At 49.2% G+C, this 22,919-nt stretch overlaps 1 protein-coding gene across 3 annotated transcripts; it reads left to right on the top strand.

Annotated features, from left to right (window-relative positions):
• The first annotated feature begins 7,698 nt into the window (after nt 1–7,698).
• WDR5 (WD repeat domain 5) lies at nt 7,699–22,068 on the top strand. 3 transcript variants are annotated; one of them, XM_075834614.1, is made up of 14 exons: nt 7,699–7,855; nt 12,073–12,215; nt 12,616–12,724; nt 14,074–14,147; nt 14,327–14,416; nt 16,155–16,244; nt 17,074–17,157; nt 17,509–17,564; nt 18,397–18,443; nt 18,801–18,876; nt 19,254–19,287; nt 20,905–20,979; nt 21,063–21,150; nt 21,655–22,068. In XM_075834614.1, exons 2-14 carry the CDS (start codon nt 12,135–12,137, stop codon nt 21,753–21,755), a joined length of 1,005 nt encoding a protein of 334 aa, XP_075690729.1. In that variant the 5' UTR covers nt 7,699–7,855; nt 12,073–12,134; the 3' UTR covers nt 21,756–22,068. The 3 variants fall into 3 exon arrangements, with proteins under 3 accessions (XP_075690729.1, XP_075690730.1, XP_075690731.1); XM_075834615.1 differs by lacking the exon at nt 7,699–7,855 and adding an exon at nt 7,870–7,952; XM_075834616.1 differs by lacking the exon at nt 7,699–7,855 and adding an exon at nt 7,934–7,956.
• Nucleotides 22,069–22,919: the final 851 nt, after the last annotated feature.

Here is a 22,919-nt window from a genome sequence, read left to right on the forward strand (position 1 = left end):
GAGACATCCCCCAAGAGACTGACATCTATAATAGAGACATCCCCCAAGAGACTGACATCTATAATAGAGACCTACCCCAAGAGACTGACATCTATAATAGAGAGATCCCCCAAGAGACTGACATCTATAATAGAGAGATCCTCCAAGAGACTGACATCTATAATAGAGACATCCCCCAAGAGACTGACATCTATAATAGAGACATCCCCCAGGAGACTGACATCTATAATAGAGACCTACCCCAAGAGACTGACATCTATAATAGAGACCTACCCCAAGAGACTGACATCTATAATAGAGAGATCCCCCAAGAGACTGACATCTATAATAGAGGGATCCTCCAAGAGACTGACATCTATAATAGAGGGATCCTCCAAGAGACTAACATCTATAATAGAGACATCCTCCAAGAGACTGACATCTATAATAGAGACATCCCCCAAGAGACTGACATCTATAATAGAGACATCCCCCAAGAGACTGACATTATAATAGAGACATCCCCCAAGAGACTGACATCTATAATAGAGAGATCCTCCAAGAGACTGACATCTATAATAGAGGGATCCTCCAAGAGACTGACATCTATAATAGAAGGATCCTCCAAGAGACTGACATCTATAATAGAAGGATCCTCCAAGAGACTGACATCTATAATAGAGACATCCCCCAAGAGACTGACATCTATAATAGAGACATCCCCCAAGAGACTGACATCTATAATAGAGACATCCCCCAAGAGACTGACATCTATAATAGAGACATCACCCAAGAGACTGACATCTATAATAGAGGGATCCTCCAAGAGACTGACATCTATAATAGAGACATCCCCCAAGAGACTGACATCTATAATAGAGACATCCTCCAAGAGACTGACATAGATAATAGAGGGATCCTCCAAGAGACTGACATCTATAATAGAGGGATCCTCCAAGAGACTGACATCTATAATAGAGACATCCCCCAAGAGACTGACATCTATAATAGAGGGATCCTCCAAGAGACTGACATCTATAATAGAGAGATCCCCCAAGAGACTGACATCTATAATAGAGACCTACCTCAAGAGACTGACATCTATAATAGAGACATCCCCCAAGAGACTGACATCTATAATAGAGACATCCCCCAAGAGACTGACATCTATAATAGAGGGATCCTCCAAGAGACTGACATTATAATAGAGACATCCCCCAAGAGACTGACATCTATAATAGAGACATCCCCCAAGAGACTGACATCTGTAATAGAGACATCCCCCAAGAGACTGACATCTATAATAGAGACATCCCCCAAGAGACTGACATCAATAATAGAGGGATCCTCCAAGAGACTGACATCTATAATAGAAGGATCCTCCAAGAGACTGACATCTGTAATAGAGAGATCCTCCAAGAGACTGACATCTATAATAGAGACATCCCCCAAGAGACTGACATCTATAATAGAGGGATCCTCCAAGAGACTGACATCTATAATAGAGGGATCCTCCAAGAGACTGACATCTATAATAGAGACATCCCCCAAGAGACTGACATCTATAATAGAGACATCCCCCAAGAGACTGACATCTATAATAGAGACATCCTCCAAGAGACTGACATAGATAATAGAGGGATCCTCCAAGAGACTGACATCTATAATAGAGACATCCCCAAGAGACTGACATCTATAATAGAGACATCCTCCAAGAGACTGACATAGATAATAGAGGGATCCTCCAAGAGACTGACATCTATAATAGAGACATCCTCCAAGAGACTGACATAGATAATAGAGGGATCCTCCAAGAGACTGACATCTGTAATAGAGACATCCCCCAAGAGACTGACATCTGTAATAGAGACATCCCCCAAGAGACGGACATCTGTAATAGAGACATCCCCCAAGAGACTGACATCTATAATAGAGACATCCCCCAAGAGACTGACATCTATAATAGAGAGATCCTCCAAGAGACTGACATCTGTAATAGAGAGATCCTCCAAGAGACTGACATCTATAATAGAGAGATCCTCCAAGAGACTGACATCTATAATAGAGACATCCCCCAAGAGACTGACATCTATAATAGAGACATCCCCCAAGAGACTGACATCTATAATAGAGACATCCCCCAAGAGACTGACATCTATAATAGAGAGATCCTCCAAGAGACTGACATCTATAATAGAGAGATCCTCCAAAAGACTGACATCTATAATAGAGACATCCCCCAAGAGACTGACATCTATAATAGAGACATCCCCCAAGAGACTGACATCTATAATAGAGACTGACATCTATAATAGAGGGATCCTCCAAGAGACTGACATCTATAATAGAGGGATCCTCCAAGAGACTGACATCTGTAATAGAGACATCCCCCAAGAGACTGACATCTATAATAGAGGGATCCTCCAAGAGACTGACATCTGTAATAGAGACATCCCCCAAGAGACTGACATCTATAATAGAGGGATCCTCCAAGAGACTGACATCTATAATAGAGGGATCCTCCAAGAGACTGACATCTATAATAGAGACATCCCCCAAGAGACTGAGATCTATAATAGAGGGATCCTCCAAGAGACTGACATCTATAATAGAGACATCCCCCAAGAGACTGACATCTATAATGGAGAGATCCCCCAAGAGACTGACATCTATAATAGAGACATCCTCCAAGAGACTGACATCTATAATAGAGGGATCCTCCAAGAGACTGACATCTATAATAGAAGGATCCTCCAAGAGACTGACATCTATAATAGAGACATCCTCCAAGAGACTGACATCTATAATAGAGGGATCCTCCAAGAGACTGACATCTATAATAGAGACATCCTCCAAGAGACTGACATCTATAATAGAGGGATCCTCCAAGAGACTGACATCTATAATAGAGGGATCCTCCAAGAGACTGACATCTATAATAGAGACATCCCCCAAGAGACTGACATCTATAATAGAGGGATCCTCCAAGAGACTGACATCTATAACAGAGACATCCCCCAAGAGACTGACATCTATAACAGAGACATCCACCAAGAGACTGACATCTATAATAGAGGGATCCTCCAAGAGACTGACATCTATAATAGAGGGATCCTCCAAGAGACTGACATCTATAATAGAGAGATCCCCCAAGAGACTGACATCTATAATAGAGACATCCCCCAAGAGACTGACATCTATAATAGAGGGATCCTCCAAGAGACTGACATCTATAATAGAGGGATCCTCCAAGAGACTGACATCTATAATAGAGAGATCCTCCAAGAGACTGACATCTATAATAGAGACATCCCCCAAGAGACTGACATCTATAATAGAGACATCCCCCAAGAGACTGACATCTATAATAGAGACATCCCCCAAGAGGCTGACATCTATAATAGAGAGATCCTCCAAGAGACTGACATCTGTAATAGAGACATCCCCCAAGAGACTGACATCTATAATAGAGAGATCCCCCAAGTGACTGACATCTATATTAGAGAGATCCCCCAAGAGACTGACATCTGTAATAGAGACATCCCCCAAGAGACTGACATCTATAATAGAGAGATCCTCCAAGAGACTGACATCTATAATAGAGACATCCCCCAAGAGACGGACATCTGTAATAGAGACATCCCCCAAGAGACTGACATCTATAATAGAGAGATCCCCCAAGTGACTGACATCTATAATAGAGACATCCCCCAAGAGACTGACATCTGTAATAGAGACATCCCCCAAGAGACTGACATCTATAATAGAGACATCCCCCAAGAGACTGACATCTATAATAGAGACATCCCCCAAGAGACTGACATCTATAATAGAGACATCCCCCAAGAGGCTGACATCTATAATAGAGAGATCCTCCAAGAGACTGACATCTGTAATAGAGACATCCCCCAAGAGACTGACATCTATAATAGAGAGATCCCCCAAGTGACTGACATCTATAATAGAGAGATCCCCCAAGAGACTGACATCTGTAATAGAGACATCCCCCAAGAGACTGACATCTATAATAGAGAGATCCTCCAAGAGACTGACATCTATAATAGAGACATCCCCCAAGAGACGGACATCTGTAATAGAGACATCCCCCAAGAGACTGACATCTATAATAGAGAGATCCCCCAAGTGACTGACATCTATAATAGAGACATCCCCCAAGAGACTGACATCTGTAATAGAGACATCCCCCAAGAGACTGACATCTATAATAGAGACATCCCCCAAGAGACTGACATCTGTAATAGAGACATCCCCTTAGAGTTTGACATCTGTAATGACAGTGAGAGGCGTCTCCACAATGTACTGACTGTCGGGGGGTGAATGTTTTTTGTCTTTATTGTTTGTGTCGCTGTAAAAAAATCTTTGCACCTTAAAGTGGTCGACGTTGTGTAAATGAAATGGTAGAAAACACTCACCTCGCAATATATATATATGGACTGTGAGGGTGGTCTGTGAGGGTGGTCTGTGAGGGGAGGACTGTGGGGGTGGACTGTGAGGGGAGGACTGTGAGGGTGCTCTGTGAGGGTGGTCTGTGAGGGGAGGACTGTGGGGGTGGACTGTGAGGGGAGGACTGTGAGGGTGGTCTGTGAGGGTGGACTGTGAGGGAGGACTGTGAGGGGAGGACTGTGAGGGGTGGTCTGTGAGGGTGGTCTGTGAGGGGAGGACTGTGAGGGTGGTCTGTGAGGGGTGGTCTGTGAGGGTGGTCTGTGAGGGGAGGACTGTGAGGGGAGGACTGTGAGGGTGGACTGTGAGGGGAGGACTGTGAGGGTGGACTGTGAGGGTGGTCTGTGAGGGGAGGACTGTGAGGGGAGGACTGTGAGGGTGGTCTGTGAGGGGAGGACTGTGAGGGGAGGACTGTGGGGGTGGTCTGTGAGGGAGGACTGTGAGGGGAGGACTGTGAGGGTGGTCTGTGAGGGGAGGACTGTGAGGGTGGTCAGTGAGGGGTGGTCTGTGAGGGGAGGACTGTGAGGGGTGGTCTGTGAGGGGAGGACTGTGAGGGTGGTCTGTGAGGGGAGGACTGTGAGGGTGGTCTGTGAGGGGAGGACTGTGAGGGTGGTCTGTGAGGGGAGGACTGTGAGGGTGGTCTGTGAGGGGAGGACTGTGAGGGTGGTCTGTGAGGGGAGGACTGTGAGGGTGGTCTGTGAGGGAGGACTGTGAGGGGAGGACTGTGAGGGTGGTCTGTGAGGGGAGGACTGTGAGGGTGGTCTGTGAGGGGAGGACTGTGAGGGTGGTCTGTGAGGGAGGACTGTGAGGGGAGGACTGTGAGGGTGGTCTGTGAGGGAGGACTGTGAGGGGAGGACTGTGAGGGAGGACTGTGAGGGTGGTCTGTGAGGGAGGACTGTGAGGGGAGGACTGTGAGGGTGGTCTGTGAGGGAGGACTGTGAGGGGTGGTCTGTGAGGGGAGGACTGTGAGGGTGGTCTGTGAGGGGAGGACTGTGAGGGTGGTCTGTGAGGGGAGGACTGTGAGGGTGGTCTGTGAGGGAGGACTGTGAGGGGAGGACTGTGAGGGTGGTCTGTGAGGGGAGGACTGTGAGGGGAGGACTGTGAGGGTGGTCTGTGAGGGGAGGACTGTGAGGGTGCTCTGTGAGGGGAGGACTGTGAGGGTGCTCTGTGAGGGGAGGACTGTGAGGGGAGGACTGTGAGGGTGGTCTGTGAGGGGAGGACTGTGAGGGGAGGACTGTGAGGGGAGGACTGTGAGGGTGCTCTGTGAGGGGAGGACTGTGAGGGGAGGACTGTGAGGGTGGTCTGTGAGGGTGGACTGTGAGGGAGGACTGTGAGGGGAGGACTGTGAGGGGTGGTCTGTGAGGGTGGTCTGTGAGGGGAGGACTGTGAGGGTGCTCTGTGAGGGTGGTCTGTGAGGGGTGGTCTGTGAGGGTGGTCTGTGAGGGGAGGACTGTGAGGGGAGGACTGTGAGGGGAGGACTGTGAGGGTGGACTGTGAGGGGAGGACTGTGAGGGTGGACTGTGAGGGTGGTCTGTGAGGGGAGGACTGTGAAGGTGGACTGTGAGGGTGGTCTGTGAGGGGAGGACTGTGAGGGGAGGACTGTGAGGGTGGTCTGTGAGGGGAGGACTGTGAGGGGAGGACTGTGAGGGTGGTCTGTGAGGGAGGACTGTGAGGGGAGGACTGTGAGGGTGGTCTGTGAGGGGAGGACTGTGAGGGTGGTCTGTGAGGGGAGGACTGTGAGGGTGGTCTGTGAGGGGTGGTCTGTGAGGGGAGGACTGTGAGGGGTGGTCTGTGAGGGGAGGACTGTGAGGGTGGTCTGTGAGGGGAGGACTGTGAGGGTGGTCTGTGAGGGGAGGACTGTGAGGGTGGTCTGTGAGGGGAGGACTGTGAGGGTGGTCTGTGAGGGAGGACTGTGAGGGGAGGACTGTGAGGGTGGTCTGTGAGGGGAGGACTGTGAGGGTGGTCTGTGAGGGGAGGACTGTGAGGGTGGTCTGTGAGGGAGGACTGTGAGGGGAGGACTGTGAGGGTGGTCTGTGAGGGAGGACTGTGAGGGGAGGACTGTGAGGGAGGACTGTGAGGGTGGTCTGTGAGGGAGGACTGTGAGGGGAGGACTGTGAGGGTGGTCTGTGAGGGAGGACTGTGAGGGGTGGTCTGTGAGGGGAGGACTGTGAGGGTGGTCTGTGAGGGGAGGACTGTGAGGGTGGTCTGTGAGGGAGGACTGTGAGGGGAGGACTGTGAGGGTGCTCTGTGAGGGGAGGACTGTGAGGGTGGTCTGTGAGGGGAGGACTGTGAGGGGAGGACTGTGAGGGGAGGACTGTGAGGGTGCTCTGTGAGGGGAGGACTGTGAGGGTGGTCTGTGAGGGGAGGACTGTGAGGGGAGGACTGTGAGGGTGCTCTGTGAGGGGAGGACTGTGAGGGTGCTCTGTGAGGGGAGGACTGTGAGGGTGCTCTGTGAGGGGAGGACTGTGAGGGTGCTCTGTGAGGGGAGGACTGTGAGGGGAGGACTGTGAGGGTGGTCTGTGAGGGGAGGACTGTGAGGGTGCTCTGTGAGGGGAGGACTGTGAGGGGAGGACTGTGAGGGTGGTCTGTGAGGGGAGGACTGTGAGGGTGCTCTGTGAGGGGAGGACTGTGAGGGGAGGACTGTGAGGGTGGTCTGTGAGGGGAGGACTGTGAGGGGAGGACTGTGAGGGTGCTCTGTGAGGGGAGGACTGTGAGGGTGCTCTGTGAGGGGAGGACTGTGAGGGTGGTCTGTGAGGGGAGGACTGTGAGGGGAGGACTGTGAGGGTGCTCTGTGAGGGGAGGACTGTGAGGGTGCTCTGTGAGGGGAGGACTGTGACTGAGGGTGGACTTAGTAACATTACACACATTATCATTGCTTTCACAGGATGAAATGGTAACAACCAATCACAGCGCTGCTTTCATTTGTCCAGGGTAGTTTAAAAAAGCAAAATGAATGCTGCACTGTGATTGGTTGCTATGGAAAACAAGGTCCGTGTATCTGTCAGATAGTTTGGCTACATGAACAGAATGTTATTATTCACTATGGGGCGTGCCCTCCAGGTAACCTGCCCAAACTCCGCCTCCAAACCGTCACTATCCATCAAATGTGCATGTGGAGAGGACGCATGTGCAGAAACTAATAAACATCCTCCCTCCCTCACTCGCTCGATCTGGGATTGGAGCACGCGCTGTTTCAATTTTCTTGCTGTCGATGTTCATCTGCGCATGAGTCTTCCACCTGGGCTCTGCGCCCGCGTACACGGACGTTACGGCAGATTTCACGCCTGCGCTTTGTGGCTGCAGGCTGGCATACTGCGCATGCGTGGCTGCTGCTCCGTTCCCAGGCCTGGCGCGCAGCCTCCTCGCTTCTAGTGTGTGCGGCTTCAATGAGCTGAGAACAAGGCCTGAAAATCAGGTAACCGGGGGGACGGAGCTCGTGACCGGGGCGGCCTCAATGTGTGACCAATGCTGCATATAGCCGGCCTGCTCCTGTACATCTCTGTGGAGACCAGGCCTGTAACTTCAATATGCTTTATGTTTTGACTCCCTTTACTTACGGCTGTTACCTCGAAATCCCTAACGTTTTTTCCCCTGTCTTTGTCTAAGTTCGCCCGGCGTGGCGGTTTACGAGCGTTTGTCCCGGGTTTTCACCGATTCATTCTTAACAGTAGATTTCTTCCTGCCGGTATCCCACGGTCTTCTGTCTATGTTGTACTGATCCTTAGTTACACCGGTAATATACTCCAGAGCTGCACTCACTATTCTGCTGGTGGAGTCACTGTGTACATACATTACTTATCCTGTACTGATCCTGAGTTACACCGGTAATATACTCCAGAGCTGCACTCACTATTCTGCTGGTGGAGTCACTGTGTACATACATTACTTATCCTGTACTGATCCTGAGTTACATCCTGTATTATACTCCAGAGCTGCACTCACTATTCTGCTGGTGGTCACTGTGTACATACATTACATTACTTATCCTGTACTGATCCTGAGTTATATCCTGTATTATACTCCAGAGCTGCACTCACTATTCTGCTGGTGGAGTCACTGTGTACATACATTACTTATCCTGTACTGATCCTGAGTTACATCCTGCATTATACTCCAGAGCTGCACTCGCTATTCTGCTGGTGGAGTCACTGTGTACATACATTACTTATCCTGTACTGATCCTGAGTTACATCCTGCATTATACTCCAGAGCTGCACTCGCTATTCTGCTGGTGGAGTCACTGTGTACATACATTACTTATCCTGTACTGATCCTGAGTTACATACTGTATTATACTCCAGAGCTGCACTCACTATTCTGCTGGTGGAGTCACTGTGTACATACATTACATTACTTATCCTGTACTGATCCTGAGTTATATCCTGTATTATACTCCAGAGCTGCACTCACTATTCTGCTGGTGGAGTCATTGTGTACATACATTACTTATCCTGTACTGATCCTGAGTTACATACTGTATTATACTCCAGAGCTGCACTCACTATTCTGCTGGTGGAGTCACTGTGTACATACATTACATTACTTATCCTGTACTGATCCTGAGTTATATCCTGTATTATACTCCAGAGCTGCACTCACTATTCTGCTGGTGGAGTCACTGTGTACACACATTACATTACTTATCCTGTGCTGATCCTGAGTTACATACTGTATTATACTCCAGAGCTGCACTCACTATTCTGCTGGTGGAGTCACTGTGTACATACATTACATTACTTATCCTGTACTGATCCTGAGTTACATACTGTATTATACTCCAGAGCTGCACTCACTATTCTGCTGGTGGAGTCACTGTGTACATACATTACTTATCCTGAGTTACATCCTGTATTATACTCAAGAGCTGCACTCACTATTCTGCTGGTGGAGTCACTGTGTACATACATTACTTATCCTGTACTGATCCTGAGTTATATCCTGTATTATACTCCAGAGCTGCACTCACTATTCTGCTGGTGGAGTCACTGTGTACATACATTACATTACTTATCCTGTACTGATCCTGAGTTACATCCTGTATTATACTCCAGAGCTGCACTCACTATTCTGCTGCTGGAGTCACTGTGTACATATATTACATTACTTATCCTGTACTGATCCGGAGTTACATCCTGTATTATACTCCAGAGCTGTACTCACTATTCTGCTGGTGGAGTCACTGTGTACATACATTACATTACTTATCCTGTACTGATCCTGAGTTATATCCTGTATTATACTCCAGAGCTGCACTCACTATTCTGCTGGTGGAGTCACTGTGTACATACATTACATTACTTATCCTGTACTGATCCTGAGTTATATCCTGTATTATACTCCAGAGCTGCACTCACTATTCTGCTGGTGGAGTCACTGTATACATACATTAAATTACTTATCCTGTACTGATCCTGAGTTACACCCTGTATTATACTCCAGAGCTGCGCTCACTATTCTGCTGGTGCAGTCACTGTGTACATACATTACATTACTTATCCTGTACTGATCCTGAGTTACATCCTGTATTATACTCCAGAGCTGCACTCACTATTCTGCTGGTGGAGTCACTGTGTACATACATTACTTAGCCTGTACTGATCCTGAGTTATATCCTGTATTATACTACAGAGCTGCACTCACTATTCTGCTGGTGGAGTCACTGTGTACATACATTACATTACTTATCCTGTACTGATCCTGAGTTACATCCTGTATTATACTCCAGAGCTGCACTCACTATTCTGCTGATGGAGTCACTGTGTACATACATTACTTAGCCTGTACTGATCCTGAGTTACATCCTGTATTATACTCCAGAGTTGCACTCACTATTCTGCTGGTGGAGTCACTGTGTACATATATTACATTACTTATCCTGTACTGATCCGGAGTTACATCCTGTATTATACTCCAGAGCTGCACTCACTATTCTGCTGGTGGAGTCACTGTGTACATACATTACTTAGCCTGTACTGATCCTGAGTTACATCCTGTATTATACTCCAGAGCTGCACTCACTATTCTGCTGGTGGAGTCACTGTGTACATATATTACATTACTTATCCTGTACTGATCCGGAGTTACATCCTGTATTATACTCCAGAGCTGCACTCACTATTCTGCTGGTGAAGTCACTGTGTACATACATTACTTATCCTGTACTGATCCTGAGTTACATCCTGTATTATACTCCAGAGCTGCACTCACTATTCTGCTGGTGGAGTCATTGTGTACATACATTACATTACTTATCCTGTACTGATCCTGTATTATACTCCAGAGCTGCACTCACTATTCTGCTGGTGGAGTCATTGTGTACATACATTACATTACTTATCCTGTACTGATCCTGAGTTATATCCTGTATTATACTCCAGAGCTGTGATCACTATTCTGCGTGCTTCAGAGCTGAAATCTCCCATTTCCTTTATGTTCAGTGTCTGCATATATTGTTCTTGTGATTGACATTCGGGGGAGAGTCGTCTTTACATCAGGCTCTGTAACTGCCGCCCAGCGTTTTAGGTGATTAGTTAAAGAGGCTCTGTCACCAGATTTTGCAACCCCTATCTGCTATTGCCTGTGATCGGCGCTGCAATGTAGATTACAGTAACGTTTTTATTTTAAAAAAACGAGCATTTTTGGCCAAGTTATGACCATTTTTGTAATTATGCAAATGAGGCTTGCAAAAGTCCAAGTGGGTGTGTTTAAAAGTAAAAGTCCAAGTGGGTGTGTATTAGGTGCGTACATCGGGGCGTGTTTAATACTTTCACTAGCTGGGCGCTCTGATGAGAAGTAACATCCTCTTCTCTTCAGAACGCCCAGCTTGTGACAGTGCAGATCTGTGACGTCACTCACAGGTCCTGCATCGTGACGGCCACATCGGCACCAGAGGCTACAGTTGATTCTGCAGCAGCATCAGCGTTTGCAGGTAAGATCGACTTACCTGCAAACGCTGATGCTGCTGCAGAATCAACTGTAGCCTCTGGTGCCGATGTGGCCGTCACGATGCAGGACCTGTGAGTGACGTCACAGATCTGCACTGTCAGATGCTGGGCGTTCTGAAGAGAAGAGGATGTTACTTCTCATCAGAGCGCCCAGCTAGTGAAAGTATTAAACACGCCCCGATGTACACACATAATACACACCCACTTGGACTTGTACTTTTAAACACACCCACTTGGACTTTTGCACGCCTCATTTGCATAACTACAAAAATGGTCATAACTTGGCCAAAAATGCTCGTTTTTTAAAAATAAAAACGTTACTGTAATCTACATTGCAGCGCCTATCTGCTGCAATAGCAGATAGGGGTTGCAAAATCTGGTGACAGAGCCTCTTTAAGCTGTCCACAATCTTGCTGACTGTTTCCAACTAGCAGAATTGTGACCGTACAGCTCTGATATTCTTGTCCTGTATCTGTTGTCTCGGTTCGTTTTCTCTTCTCTCCCCCCGGAGTTTCCCTTTAATGTCATTGCTTTATTGTGTAAATCGAGATGAGTGGAGTTTCCCGGGTGTCTGGTTTTCCTCCTCTCTCCTCCGCTCTGTGAAGTTTTTGCTGGTGTTGGGGGCGGGGGGGGGGGGGGTGCGTGAGTATATCAGTGCTGACGGCTTGTCGTGGTTCTGTACCTGCAGCAGCCGTCATAGAGGAGCGGACGTCGCCCTGCATCACGTGACCGCCATCCAGTTGTTCCATCATGGCCACAGAGGAGAAGAAGCCGGAGACTGAAGCGTCTAAAACACAATCCACCCCATCATCCTCCACCAACCAGAGCAAGGTCAGGATAGTCACCGGGTCACTCGTAACTTTACCTCCCGTAATTCAAGTCAGGGGGAGAATATATAAAAATAAAAGGTGCCAATTCTGTGGTATGAGCGCTGGTAAAAGCCATTGGTGAGACAACTGGATCTGCCGCCATCTTGGTTGTCTCTTCTGTGTCAGTTGCTCGGCAGCTTCTGCAGAAGAGACATGGCGGCAAATCCTGCTGAGAAAAAGGCAGGAAATCCGTCAACCTTTATTATACCCGGAAGGTGCAGGTCGTGGTTATCGTCTCGGTGTCCGCGGTGGTGGAGCCGCCCAGTAGACCGCCTGGTTTCTGGCCTGTGCTCGGCTCTGGGGACTGCCGGTTACGTCTCTGATCCCTCGTCATTACTTTGAGTTGTTGTTTTTTCTTTCAGCCCGCTCCTGTCAAGCCAAATTACACTCTGAAGTTCACCCTCGCCGGGCACACCAAGGCCGTGTCGTCTGTGAAGTTCAGCCCCAACGGGGAGTGGCTGGCGAGCTCATGTAAGATATGAATGATGTGTGGAGTCCCCGGAGGTTGGTGGTTGTTATAGCAGGACCTCCGCTTCTTATAGGGATCTGGTATTTCTGTCAGCGGCGGAGGGGGAACTTCTCTTATTAAAGGGGTTTTCCGATTATCATTATTTATCATAAATCCTCAGGATAGGTCATAAATATCAGATTGGTGGGGGTCCGGCCCCCACTAATCACGAGAACATGATTACCCTGCTGCTCCTGGGAGCCCATATGATTGGAGTTGTAGTGGGCATGCTCGGCTAGCACATATTTTTATAGGGCAGCTAAACGTTCTATCTGGCAGCCCCATAGAATGAATGGAGCGGTGGTCGGGCATGTGCAGTACCGCTCCAATCATATGGGGCTCCCAGGGACCGCAAGGTAAACCCGCTTTCACCATCAGTGGGGGTCCCTGGGGTCAAACCTCCACCCATCAGATATTTATCACCGATCCTGTGGATCGGTGATAAAGGGGTTTTCCTTTAATCAATATTTAAAGGCCATGGACCCGTTTTTTGGGGCATCTTTTGGTTGTTTTTTTTTGGTCGTTGTGATTGGTGTAACTTTATATTTAGGCTTTATTAAAAATACCTGTTACTATTGGAGATGCGGCCGTGCTGTATCCCCTGTACACAGCAGCTGTATCGCCTGTCAGTCCCAGGGACCTGACGGGATCCGCGTCGGCGGGTCCTGCGTGTCTCAGACAGTCCATACCTCAGATGTGATTGATTACAGGTGGATCCTGCGCAGACCCGGCAGGGCTGACAGATTCCGTGTAACAGGAGCGAAAAATCTGTGTATAGAGGATGCCGGACGGCCGCATCTCCAAAAGGAAAAGACTAAATACAAAGTTCCACCAATCACAGCGACTGTTTGTTTTATTGTTTTTTAAATGCCCTTAAAAGTGTAAGTGGGTTTTCTGGGATTTACCGATATAAACCTGGCAAGGATTCTGCCCCCTCTGTTCAAAACCATCTGCCGCCTGTAAATATCCACCGCATGTGAGACTGATGCTCGTCTAGTGCCAGAGAACACCCGACGTGTCGCCGCTGACTCCTCCCCGCCGCTGACTCCTCCCCGCCGCTGACTCCTCCCCGCCGCTGACTCCTCCCCGCCGCTGACTCCTCCCCGCCGCTGACTCCTCCCCGCGCTGACCGTACACATTAGGTGGCCTGTTTATGGGGCGGGCTGGAGACGTGGATGTAACGTGTTTGGGCAGCCACGAGCCCTGTCCTGCTGGGAGGAGGGAGAAGATTGTACGTCGGTACCGTCTCATTGTAACGTGGATATTACAAGTTCTATATTTCCTAACCTTCTGTTTATTTTCCCCTATTAAGCGGCTGACAAATTAATAAAAATATGGGGAGCGTACGACGGCAAGTTTGAGAAGACCATATCCGGACACAAGCTGGTAAGTGGCCCCTTTGTTTCCCGTCAGGTTGTCCGGGGCCGGGGATGGTTACCCTATTCATGTAAACAGACGCCCAATCACAGGCCCATTCCTCAGGAGACTTCAGCAATGATAATCACGCCGCCTGGCGACTTTAACGTCTTAATTCAGAGGCTGATGTGTCTCGGTGACTCTTTCAGGGAATATCAGATGTCGCCTGGTCCTCCGACTCCAATCTCCTGGTCTCTGCCTCCGATGACAAAACTCTGAAGATCTGGGACGTCAGCTCGGTGGGTGCCTGCGGCTTTATATTAGTGCTCCCGGAGCTTTCTATGCCAGCCATTGTGTGTGTGTGTGTGTGTGTGTGTGTGTGTGTGTGTGTGTGTGTGTGTGCGCGCGTGGGGAGGTTATGGTGTGTGTGTGTGTGTGCGCGCGTGGGGAGGTTATGGTGTGTGTGTGTGTGTGCGCGCGTGGGGAGGTTATGGTGTGTGTGCGCGCGTGGGGAGGTTATGGTGTGTGTGTGCACGCGTGGGGAGGTTATGGTGTGTGTGTGTGTGTGTGTGTGCGCGCGTGGGGAGGTTATGGTGTGTGTGTGCGCGCGTGGGGAGGTTATGGTGTGTGTGTGCACGCGTGGGGAGGTTATGGTGTGTGTGTGTGTGCGCGCGCGTGGGGAGGTTATGGTGTGTGTGTGTGCGCGTGGGGAGGTTATGGTGTGTGTGTGTGTGTGTGTGTGCGCGCGTTTGTTTTAGACGACTTGTCACCTGCTGCTGTGTGATCCTTGCAGTCTGTACTCTGCAATTAGCCGACCTCGTGCACAGTCGTGATTTCCGGGTCGGCCGGCAGCGGAGTGTCACCCGCGAGCCGCCCGCTAATCGCGGGCTGTGCACATGGCCGCATGCATTATTTCCTGTGAGCCTGGACCGCAGAACACGGCCGTAATAAGACATGTCCGTTCTTTCTGCGGTCCGGGCTCTTGGGCTATTCACGGACTGGTAGGCACGGTCGTGTGCATGGGCCAATAGGAATGAATGGGGCCGCAATTCTCCCGTGGGTTTTCAGGGGAATTTCGGCCGCAAAAGCATGTTTGTGTGCACAGGGCCTTAGGCTTCATACACATGACTGTAGTGTTTTTCTGGTCCATAAATTCCCGTACCGTGGTCCGTATTTTGCGGATGAATTGTCTACCGTCGTGCATCCGTGTGTCATCTGCAAAATGCAGATCATATAAAATAGCTCAAGGAAAACTTCCTATCGTCGCCTAGCAACACTAACGCAAATCCGCAAAATTACAGATGTCACACGGAGGTGTATCTGCAGTTTCTACTGGTCCATTGACTTCTATGGGCATGTCCGCATCGAATTTGTGGGCCGTAATAAAACATGTCCTGAGTTTGTGCGGCACGGATTTGCGGACATGCGGGGACCCGTGAAAACACGGATAGTGTGTATGGGCCCACAGAAATGAATGGGTCCACAATTCTCCCGTGGATTTTCGGGGGAATTGCGGACGCAAAAACATGTTCGTGTGCATGAGGCCTCCTATGGGCGAGTCCGTAACAAATTTGCGGGGGTGTAATAAAACGTGTCCTGAGTTTCTGCTGCTCATTTTTGTGGTCCTGAAAGAAACCGTGAAAACCACTGTGATGTGCGCGGTGCCATAGCGATGAATGCGCCCGCAATTTACTGGCAGAATTGCGGACGCAAAAACATGTTTGTGTGCATGAGGCCTTATATAGTAAAAGAATATGGAGTCCCCTATAGAGAGGTCTTCCTGCCATGGACGCTGCACCTCTGGGGGTACAAGTGCCGGCATTCTCTGTGGTTCTCGTCCTAGGACTTGTTCTACATTTGGTGGGTCCGGTGTTTGCTCCAGCTGTAACGCGGCAGCCAAACCATCCCCCAAGAATAGTCAGGAGAGACATCGCTGCGTTTTTTAGGACGTTGCGTCCGTAGAGCGTCACGCCTGCGTGCAGGGACCTCCGCTCACCACCTCCGCTCCCCCGTTACTTTACGCTCTTCTCGTCTTAGGGGAAATGTTTGAAGACGTTGAAGGGTCACAGTAACTACGTGTTCTGCTGCAACTTCAACCCACAGTCCAACCTCATCGTGTCCGGATCCGTAAGTGCCTGTTTTATTTTGCTTCTGCTTTGTTACATTGTGTCCATAGACTGAGACGTCAGGTGTAGGCGCCAGTTTTGTGCCGCCCCATTCGGTGCCAGTGTAGTCACGGCACTTTCTAACCATTAACCCCTTGTGGTCATATCTGGTCACATGATGTACAACCAGTTCATGCCAGACATGATCGGGATCCAACACTGACCTTTTCTCCAAACTTTTGGGGTGCAGAATTGCCTTGTATGTTTGTGTACAGCCATAACCACATCGCGGTCGGGGGACGTCCGTCCTTTATTCTTTTTCTAGGCTGCATTTTATTTCTCCATTGATGTTAAAGAATAAAATGTTTACTTCACCGTAGAGGTGTCACGTGACCAGGACAACCAATCACAGCACGCCGTTACGTTCTCCATGATTTATATGACCTCATGTGAAGACGATTTTTTTTTAAAGGGAAATTCCATTTACTGCGCTGTAAAATATCGGCACCGATAAAACCCTGTAAAGGAAGCGACAGATGCGCTAATGATCGAGCCGTCAGACCGATCAATGATCCGTCCGGTTTCTCCGGCGCTGATGTCACCGTTATTTTTAAGTATTCGATGTCGTGCAATATAAACGGGATTCAGGAAGGCGCCGCAGGAAATCGAAAAACCTGAACGTTTGTCTGGGGAGGACAGATCTTTGTGGTCGTGCTGTGAAACTACAACTCTCAGCACTCTCGGCATGCCCGCCGGCTGGGAGCCGTAGTTTTACGAGTATTGGAGACCACGGTCTGGGTCGTCTTCTCTTCACCTGTCTTGTCTTCTCATTCATCTTTGTCTTTCTCCAGTTTGATGAAAGTGTCAGAATATGGGACGTAAAAACCGGGAAGTGTCTGAAGACGTTGCCCGCGCACTCCGACCCCGTTTCTGCTGTAAGATTTTATTTAAAGTTTGTTTTTTTGTATCGTCACCAAAAAAAAGTTCTATTTATATTTTCTGCCCTCCCCATTATAAATTCTGAACATATCGCCAGTATTCTGAATCTGATCTCCCACCTCATACAATGTATCACTCCCATCATCCCTGAGCTCACCACTTCATCAGGCTGATTAGGGGGGTAGGTGTCGGGTAATGAGGCGGCTGCTCGTGGTTTGGGGATTATTTCTGGGAGCTCCATTACATCGGCAGATATCAGGTTTCCTTGTCTCGGGGGGAGGGGGCCGCTGGGGATACGCAGGTAACAGTCAGCATATGTCAAGTTTTTTTTATTTTTACCTCCGCAGGTGCATTTCAATCGTGACGGTTCCCTCATTGTCTCCAGTAGTTATGACGGCCTATGGTGAGTGTGGGCTCTGTGGCGAGTGTGGGCTCTGTGGCGAGTGTGGGCTCTGTGGCGAGTGTGGGCTCTGTGGCGGGTGTGGGCTCTGTGGCGGGTGTGGGCTCTGTGGCGGGTGTGGGCTCTGTGGCGGGTGTGGGCTCTGTGGCGGGTGTGGGCTCTGTGGCGAGTGTGGGCTCTGTGGCGGGTGTGGGCTCTGTGGCGAGTGTGGGCTCTGTGGCGAGTGTGGGCTCTGTGGCGGGTGTGGGCTCTGGCGGGTGTGGGCTCTGTGGCGGGTGTGGGCTCTGTGGCGGGTGTGGGCTCTGTGGCGAGTGTGGGCTCTGTGGCGGGCGAGTGTGGGCTCTGTGGCGGGCGAGTGTGGGCTCTGTGGCGGGCGAGTGTGGGCTCTGTGGCGGGCGAGTGTGGGCTCTGTGGCGGGCGAGTGTGGGCTCTGTGGCGGGCGTGGGCTCTGTGGCGAGTGTGGGCTCTGTGGCGAGTGTGGGCTCTGTGGCGGGCGAGTGTGGGCTCTGTGGCGTCATTCCGTGTTATGTTCCCAGAACACGATGAAAACCTCCGTAGTGACTCTTGTCAAGATGATAATTCTGTTCAGTCATTTCTTAGCTGACTGTCTGTGGGAAAGCTGGGTGACCACTATTATCAGACACCGCTCCTAATAGGACTTGTCACCCAGCTTTCCGAGGTTCTGCATGGACAGACTTCTGATTCAGGTGTCACTCCTGGAGCCCAGATCTGCCCGGTAGGGGTCCATTCACACGTCGCTGTTATACTGAAATGACTAAATCTTCACACAAGTTGATGGCCAATCTTTTAATACTTGTTGTTTTTCTTTATTTAGCCGGATCTGGGACACGGCGTCGGGCCAGTGCTTAAAAACACTGATCGGTAAGTTCTGCTCAAGAAAACTTTTTTCTTTTGGGGATTTCCAGCATTTAAAAACCTTTCTGGCCTATCCACGAGAGCGGCACCTACCCCCAGAACCGGTGTTACCACATCTGTCCGATTGTGTCCCGTCAATAATGCCATAAATGTTGAGGAATTCACCTGTAATGACCTACCAGTTGCTCCCCAGCACCTAGTTGCCAACTGCTGCTACTCTGGTAACTCCTCCTGGTAGCATTGTGTCGGTTTGTAGTCTAAGGAGCAACTGTAGGAGTTTTACACGTCCGCTGGGAATCTCCATGTACGGATGCGGTGTAACCTGTAGTGACGAGTCGTCCATGTTCTTCTGTCGTGATTCAGATGATGATAACCCCCCTGTGTCCTTCGTGAAGTTTTCTCCAAACGGCAAATACATTCTAGCGGCCACTCTAGACAAGTAAGTATAAGGATGTCACGTCCGCGCTGATGTCGCTTGTATAATAAGTGTTGTGAAGTTGTAGATGACTTTTGTTTCAAATCCACACCTTTCCCGAGATCTGATTGCTGTCAGTGAACGGAATAGCTGAAGGGTTTGTTACAATGTATCGGTGTAGGTAAGGCCTGGAGTCCACGCAGGAGAGAGATTCTTGCTACTACTGTGTTTATCTCACAGAGAACGCTGATACATTGTAACAAATCCTCAGCCGTGTGAGCAGGACCAGGTACATTGTCTCTGTCATGGGGATTGGAGCGTTGATTGGCACTTGTCACGTGACTGTTGCGGGATTATTCGTGTTGCGCTGTGTAACGCTTTGTGTTTTGCTGTTTTTCTAGCACTCTGAAGTTATGGGACTACAGTAAAGGGAAGGTACGTTCTCCACACAAGTGTTTGTCGTGTGCGGCATCTGCTGTGTAACTCGACACGGCGGCCCCGTCCCCAGCCGCCTGGAGCCGTTATCAGATAATGGCCTCGTATTGTGACCTGCGCTGATCAACACGGCGACGTCCACGTTCTGTCAGCTGCTAAATGTTCCTCAGGGGTCTCCTCTCCCGGGGATCAGGGAGCAGAGGTCGAGCCTGCGCTCTGATTGGTGCTATTCATGCAGGGAGAAGGCGGCGTCGAGAAAACGGACCCCTAATTATAAGAGAATACAGGGATGTTGGGGGAATTCTCATCTCATAATGATAGGATAAGCCATCACTATCTGATCAAAGGGGGTCTGACCTCTGAACCCCCCCCCCCCTCCCCGGTCATAAACAGCGTTTCCGCCATGGTTCTATGCGGTTCACGTTGACGCTGTTCACGGTCGGTACGATTACGACGATACCTCAGATGTATTTTTAGTTGTTTTTTTTGATGTTTTACGACTTTTGCCCAAAACTCTTTTGAACAAATGATGTCTTTTTGCGTCGTCGCTTTCCAAGAGCCGGAATCCTTTTCTTTTTCCGTGTGATGATTTGAGGGCTTGTTTTTTGCAGGACGAGTCGTAGTTCTGATTGGTTCTGTTTTGGGGTACATGGGACTTATTGATTAACGTTTTATTACTTTTTTGGGGGGCAATGGAAAGAAATCGTCATTGCGCCATTTTTATTTTTTTAGTTTTTTTTACGGCTTTTACCTTGCGGTTTAAATGACATGTCGACCTTATTGTTTGGGTCATTCCGGTCGTGGCGAGATCATATAAGGGTCTTCTATTTAATTTTTCACGCTTTTATTAAATAAAACGGCTTTGTTTTTCTTGTGTTTTTTTTACTGTAATTTCTATTTAACATTTATTCCTTCGTTTTTTCTGTCCACTAGGGGACGTTGCTATGCGGTCTCTTGAGCGCAGCTATAATGTACTTAGTATAGTGTAAAACTGATGGGCATATAGCCAGGGCGGGCCTGGGGGCATTTATTAGGCCATGACAGACCATGATTGGATTTGTGGGTCGGAGAGGGAGTTCCCACCCTCTGTAAACAAGTTAAATGCCGTGGTCGCTATTGACCGCAGCATTTAACGGGATAAACGGCCGCAATCAAAGTAAACCTCGATCACTACCATTGGAGCAGGAGCCCGGCAGTCTCCGGACAGCCCCGCACCCGCGACACCCGTGCAGGACTTAGACTAGGCTGCCGTGTAAAGGCGTATGGGTGGTCACTAAGGGGTTACTGCTCCGCTCAGACGAGTTGTGGTAAAGCGGCAGCTCCACCGCGCCCGCGCCGCAGGCTCCTGGTGATCAGACCCATGCAGGTGAAGTTGCTTGTGACTTTGTTTCCCCCATAGAGAAGCATTGAGGCGCAGAGTGGTCGTAATCCCACAAGTTTACCGTTCCCCGCGTCGTCTTTATCTGCTGACCTCGTTACCAGGCGATCAGAATGTTCGGTTCGATTTCTCCGTGCGTTTTATTATCGGTCAGGCCGGCGGGGAGGCGTCACGTCGCTGCATCGTGTTCTCTCCCGGCTGTCGCCATCACTAACCGCCTTCTCCTTATCACTTCCCAGTGCCTGAAAACGTACACGTGTCACAAGAACGAGAAGTACTGCATATTCGCCAATTTCTCCGTGACCGGCGGCAAGGTGCGTCCTGTGCGGATTAACCCCCGGTGCTTTGTCGTATGACGATCTCAGGTTTTGAGTTTTTCTATGTTTTTGCGTTACAGTGGATCGTGTCAGGGTCAGAAGATAATCTGGTTTACATCTGGAACCTCCAGACTAAGGAGATCGTGCAGAAATTACAGGGACACACAGGTAAGACGACGCGGGATCAAGGGACGACTCACATCCCCGAGCCTCACGTTGTGTAATAAAACGAATGCAGCTTTGTCGATCTTTTCCATTTATGAGATCTCTGCTAACTGTCAAAGAATTGAAACATTTCTGGTTTATGCTCCAGCCAAAGACCCATCCATGTTCTCACAGCTGAGGGTTTGTTACAATGTATCTGTGAGCTAAACACAGATATCTCCTGTCCTGTACTAAAGTCTCTTACCTATACTGATACACTGCAACAAACCCACCCACTTTGTGAGTAGACCTATCTCAGGACGATTTCTCTACCTTTTCATTCCACATCCCAAAAACATATTTCTAGGCTTTCTTTGGCACTACTGAGAGATTAGATTGTGAGCTCCTGGGGTCAGGAATGAGGGGGGGGGGGTGTCACGTTTTGTGGGTCTCATGGGTTAGGACCGGTCGCTGGATGTCTGTAGATTTGGAGCCGGTTGGCCTCATGTCGTCTTCTCCTTTTTTCAGATGTCGTCATTTCCACCGCCTGTCACCCAACAGAAAACATCATCGCCTCGGCCGCGCTAGAGAACGACAAGACCATCAAACTGTGGAAGAGCGACTGTTAAGCCTCCCCGGCCCCCGTATTACTGGACTGTCTCATCAGCGGCCGTCAGTGCGGCTCCACCTGGAGGGAGGACGTTGTACTACATTATTGTGAAATTAGAAGAAAACTGATGATGATTAAGATCTCGCAGCCTCAAATGTATTTTCTATTTTTTTGTTGCTCTTAATTTGGCGGTAATTCGTCGTTCCCGTTTTCTTCCCGTTTTTCTTCCTCACGTCACATGGTTTCCTGTCTCTTCAGTGATGAACAGCGAGTGAGCGGATAAGACGTGAACTGCCCAGCCCCCGCCCTCAAATATCATTACTTGTATTTTCTTCGTTCTTGTGGTTGTTTTTTACGTCTTGGATCGCACTTGAGCATAAAGTTCCAGTTTACATCTATATATAATCTATATAATGCCCAGACGCAGTGTAAAGCCTTTGTTTACTTGCCTTGATTTCATCCAGAGTCTTGTACTCCAGTCACATCCAGAGCTGCACTCGGGCTTCTTCTGGCTCCTGCTTGGAATTCATCAGCACTGCAGTAACCGCCCCCTTTTGGGTTCGCTGAAATCCTTTTATTCGGGGAGATATCTGTATCTACAGTGCCTGGTGTGGACAGCAGAGTCCAGACACTGAACCAGCAGCGGCCATCAGACGTCCGCTCCTCCAGCCTTGGAGCTATGAGTTTTGTTGCAGCTTTGGGTGTGAGTGGAGTATAAGATGTGGTGTAATTTATTAGAACATTGGTATTTGCAGAGTTGCTGAGCATTATAGGTGGGTTTAGCAGGTAAATGACGTTCAGTAGTGGAGCGGCGTGGTCATCGTCTATTCACCTGTGTCTTGCAGACTTTGCTTTTATTGGGGGTGACCTCCCCCCCCCTCCGTTCTGCAGGCATTGATAGTTTCGGTGTCTTGCAGTCTTCCACCTGTTTAGTCTTCAGTAACGCTAATGTTTTTTGTTCATTCATTTGTGACCAAAATGAGGGGAGGGGGTGCAAAGATCGCGGATCCTTCCCCTCCCCATCTCACTGTCTAGGGCTGTATAGTTATGTGTTTACCTGTTCAGAAGGACCGACTGCTGAAAGACACTGCAGCCTGCTCCTCCTGCGGTCGTCACAATCTATTCACACCCAGATACTGCCGCTTATCCTCAGCCCTTTGAGTGCGATAGGCCAATCAGGGCC

Source organism: Rhinoderma darwinii, chromosome 8, assembly GCF_050947455.1.
Source record: "Rhinoderma darwinii isolate aRhiDar2 chromosome 8, aRhiDar2.hap1, whole genome shotgun sequence".
In the NCBI taxonomy this organism is placed as follows: domain Eukaryota; kingdom Metazoa; phylum Chordata; class Amphibia; order Anura; family Rhinodermatidae; genus Rhinoderma; species Rhinoderma darwinii.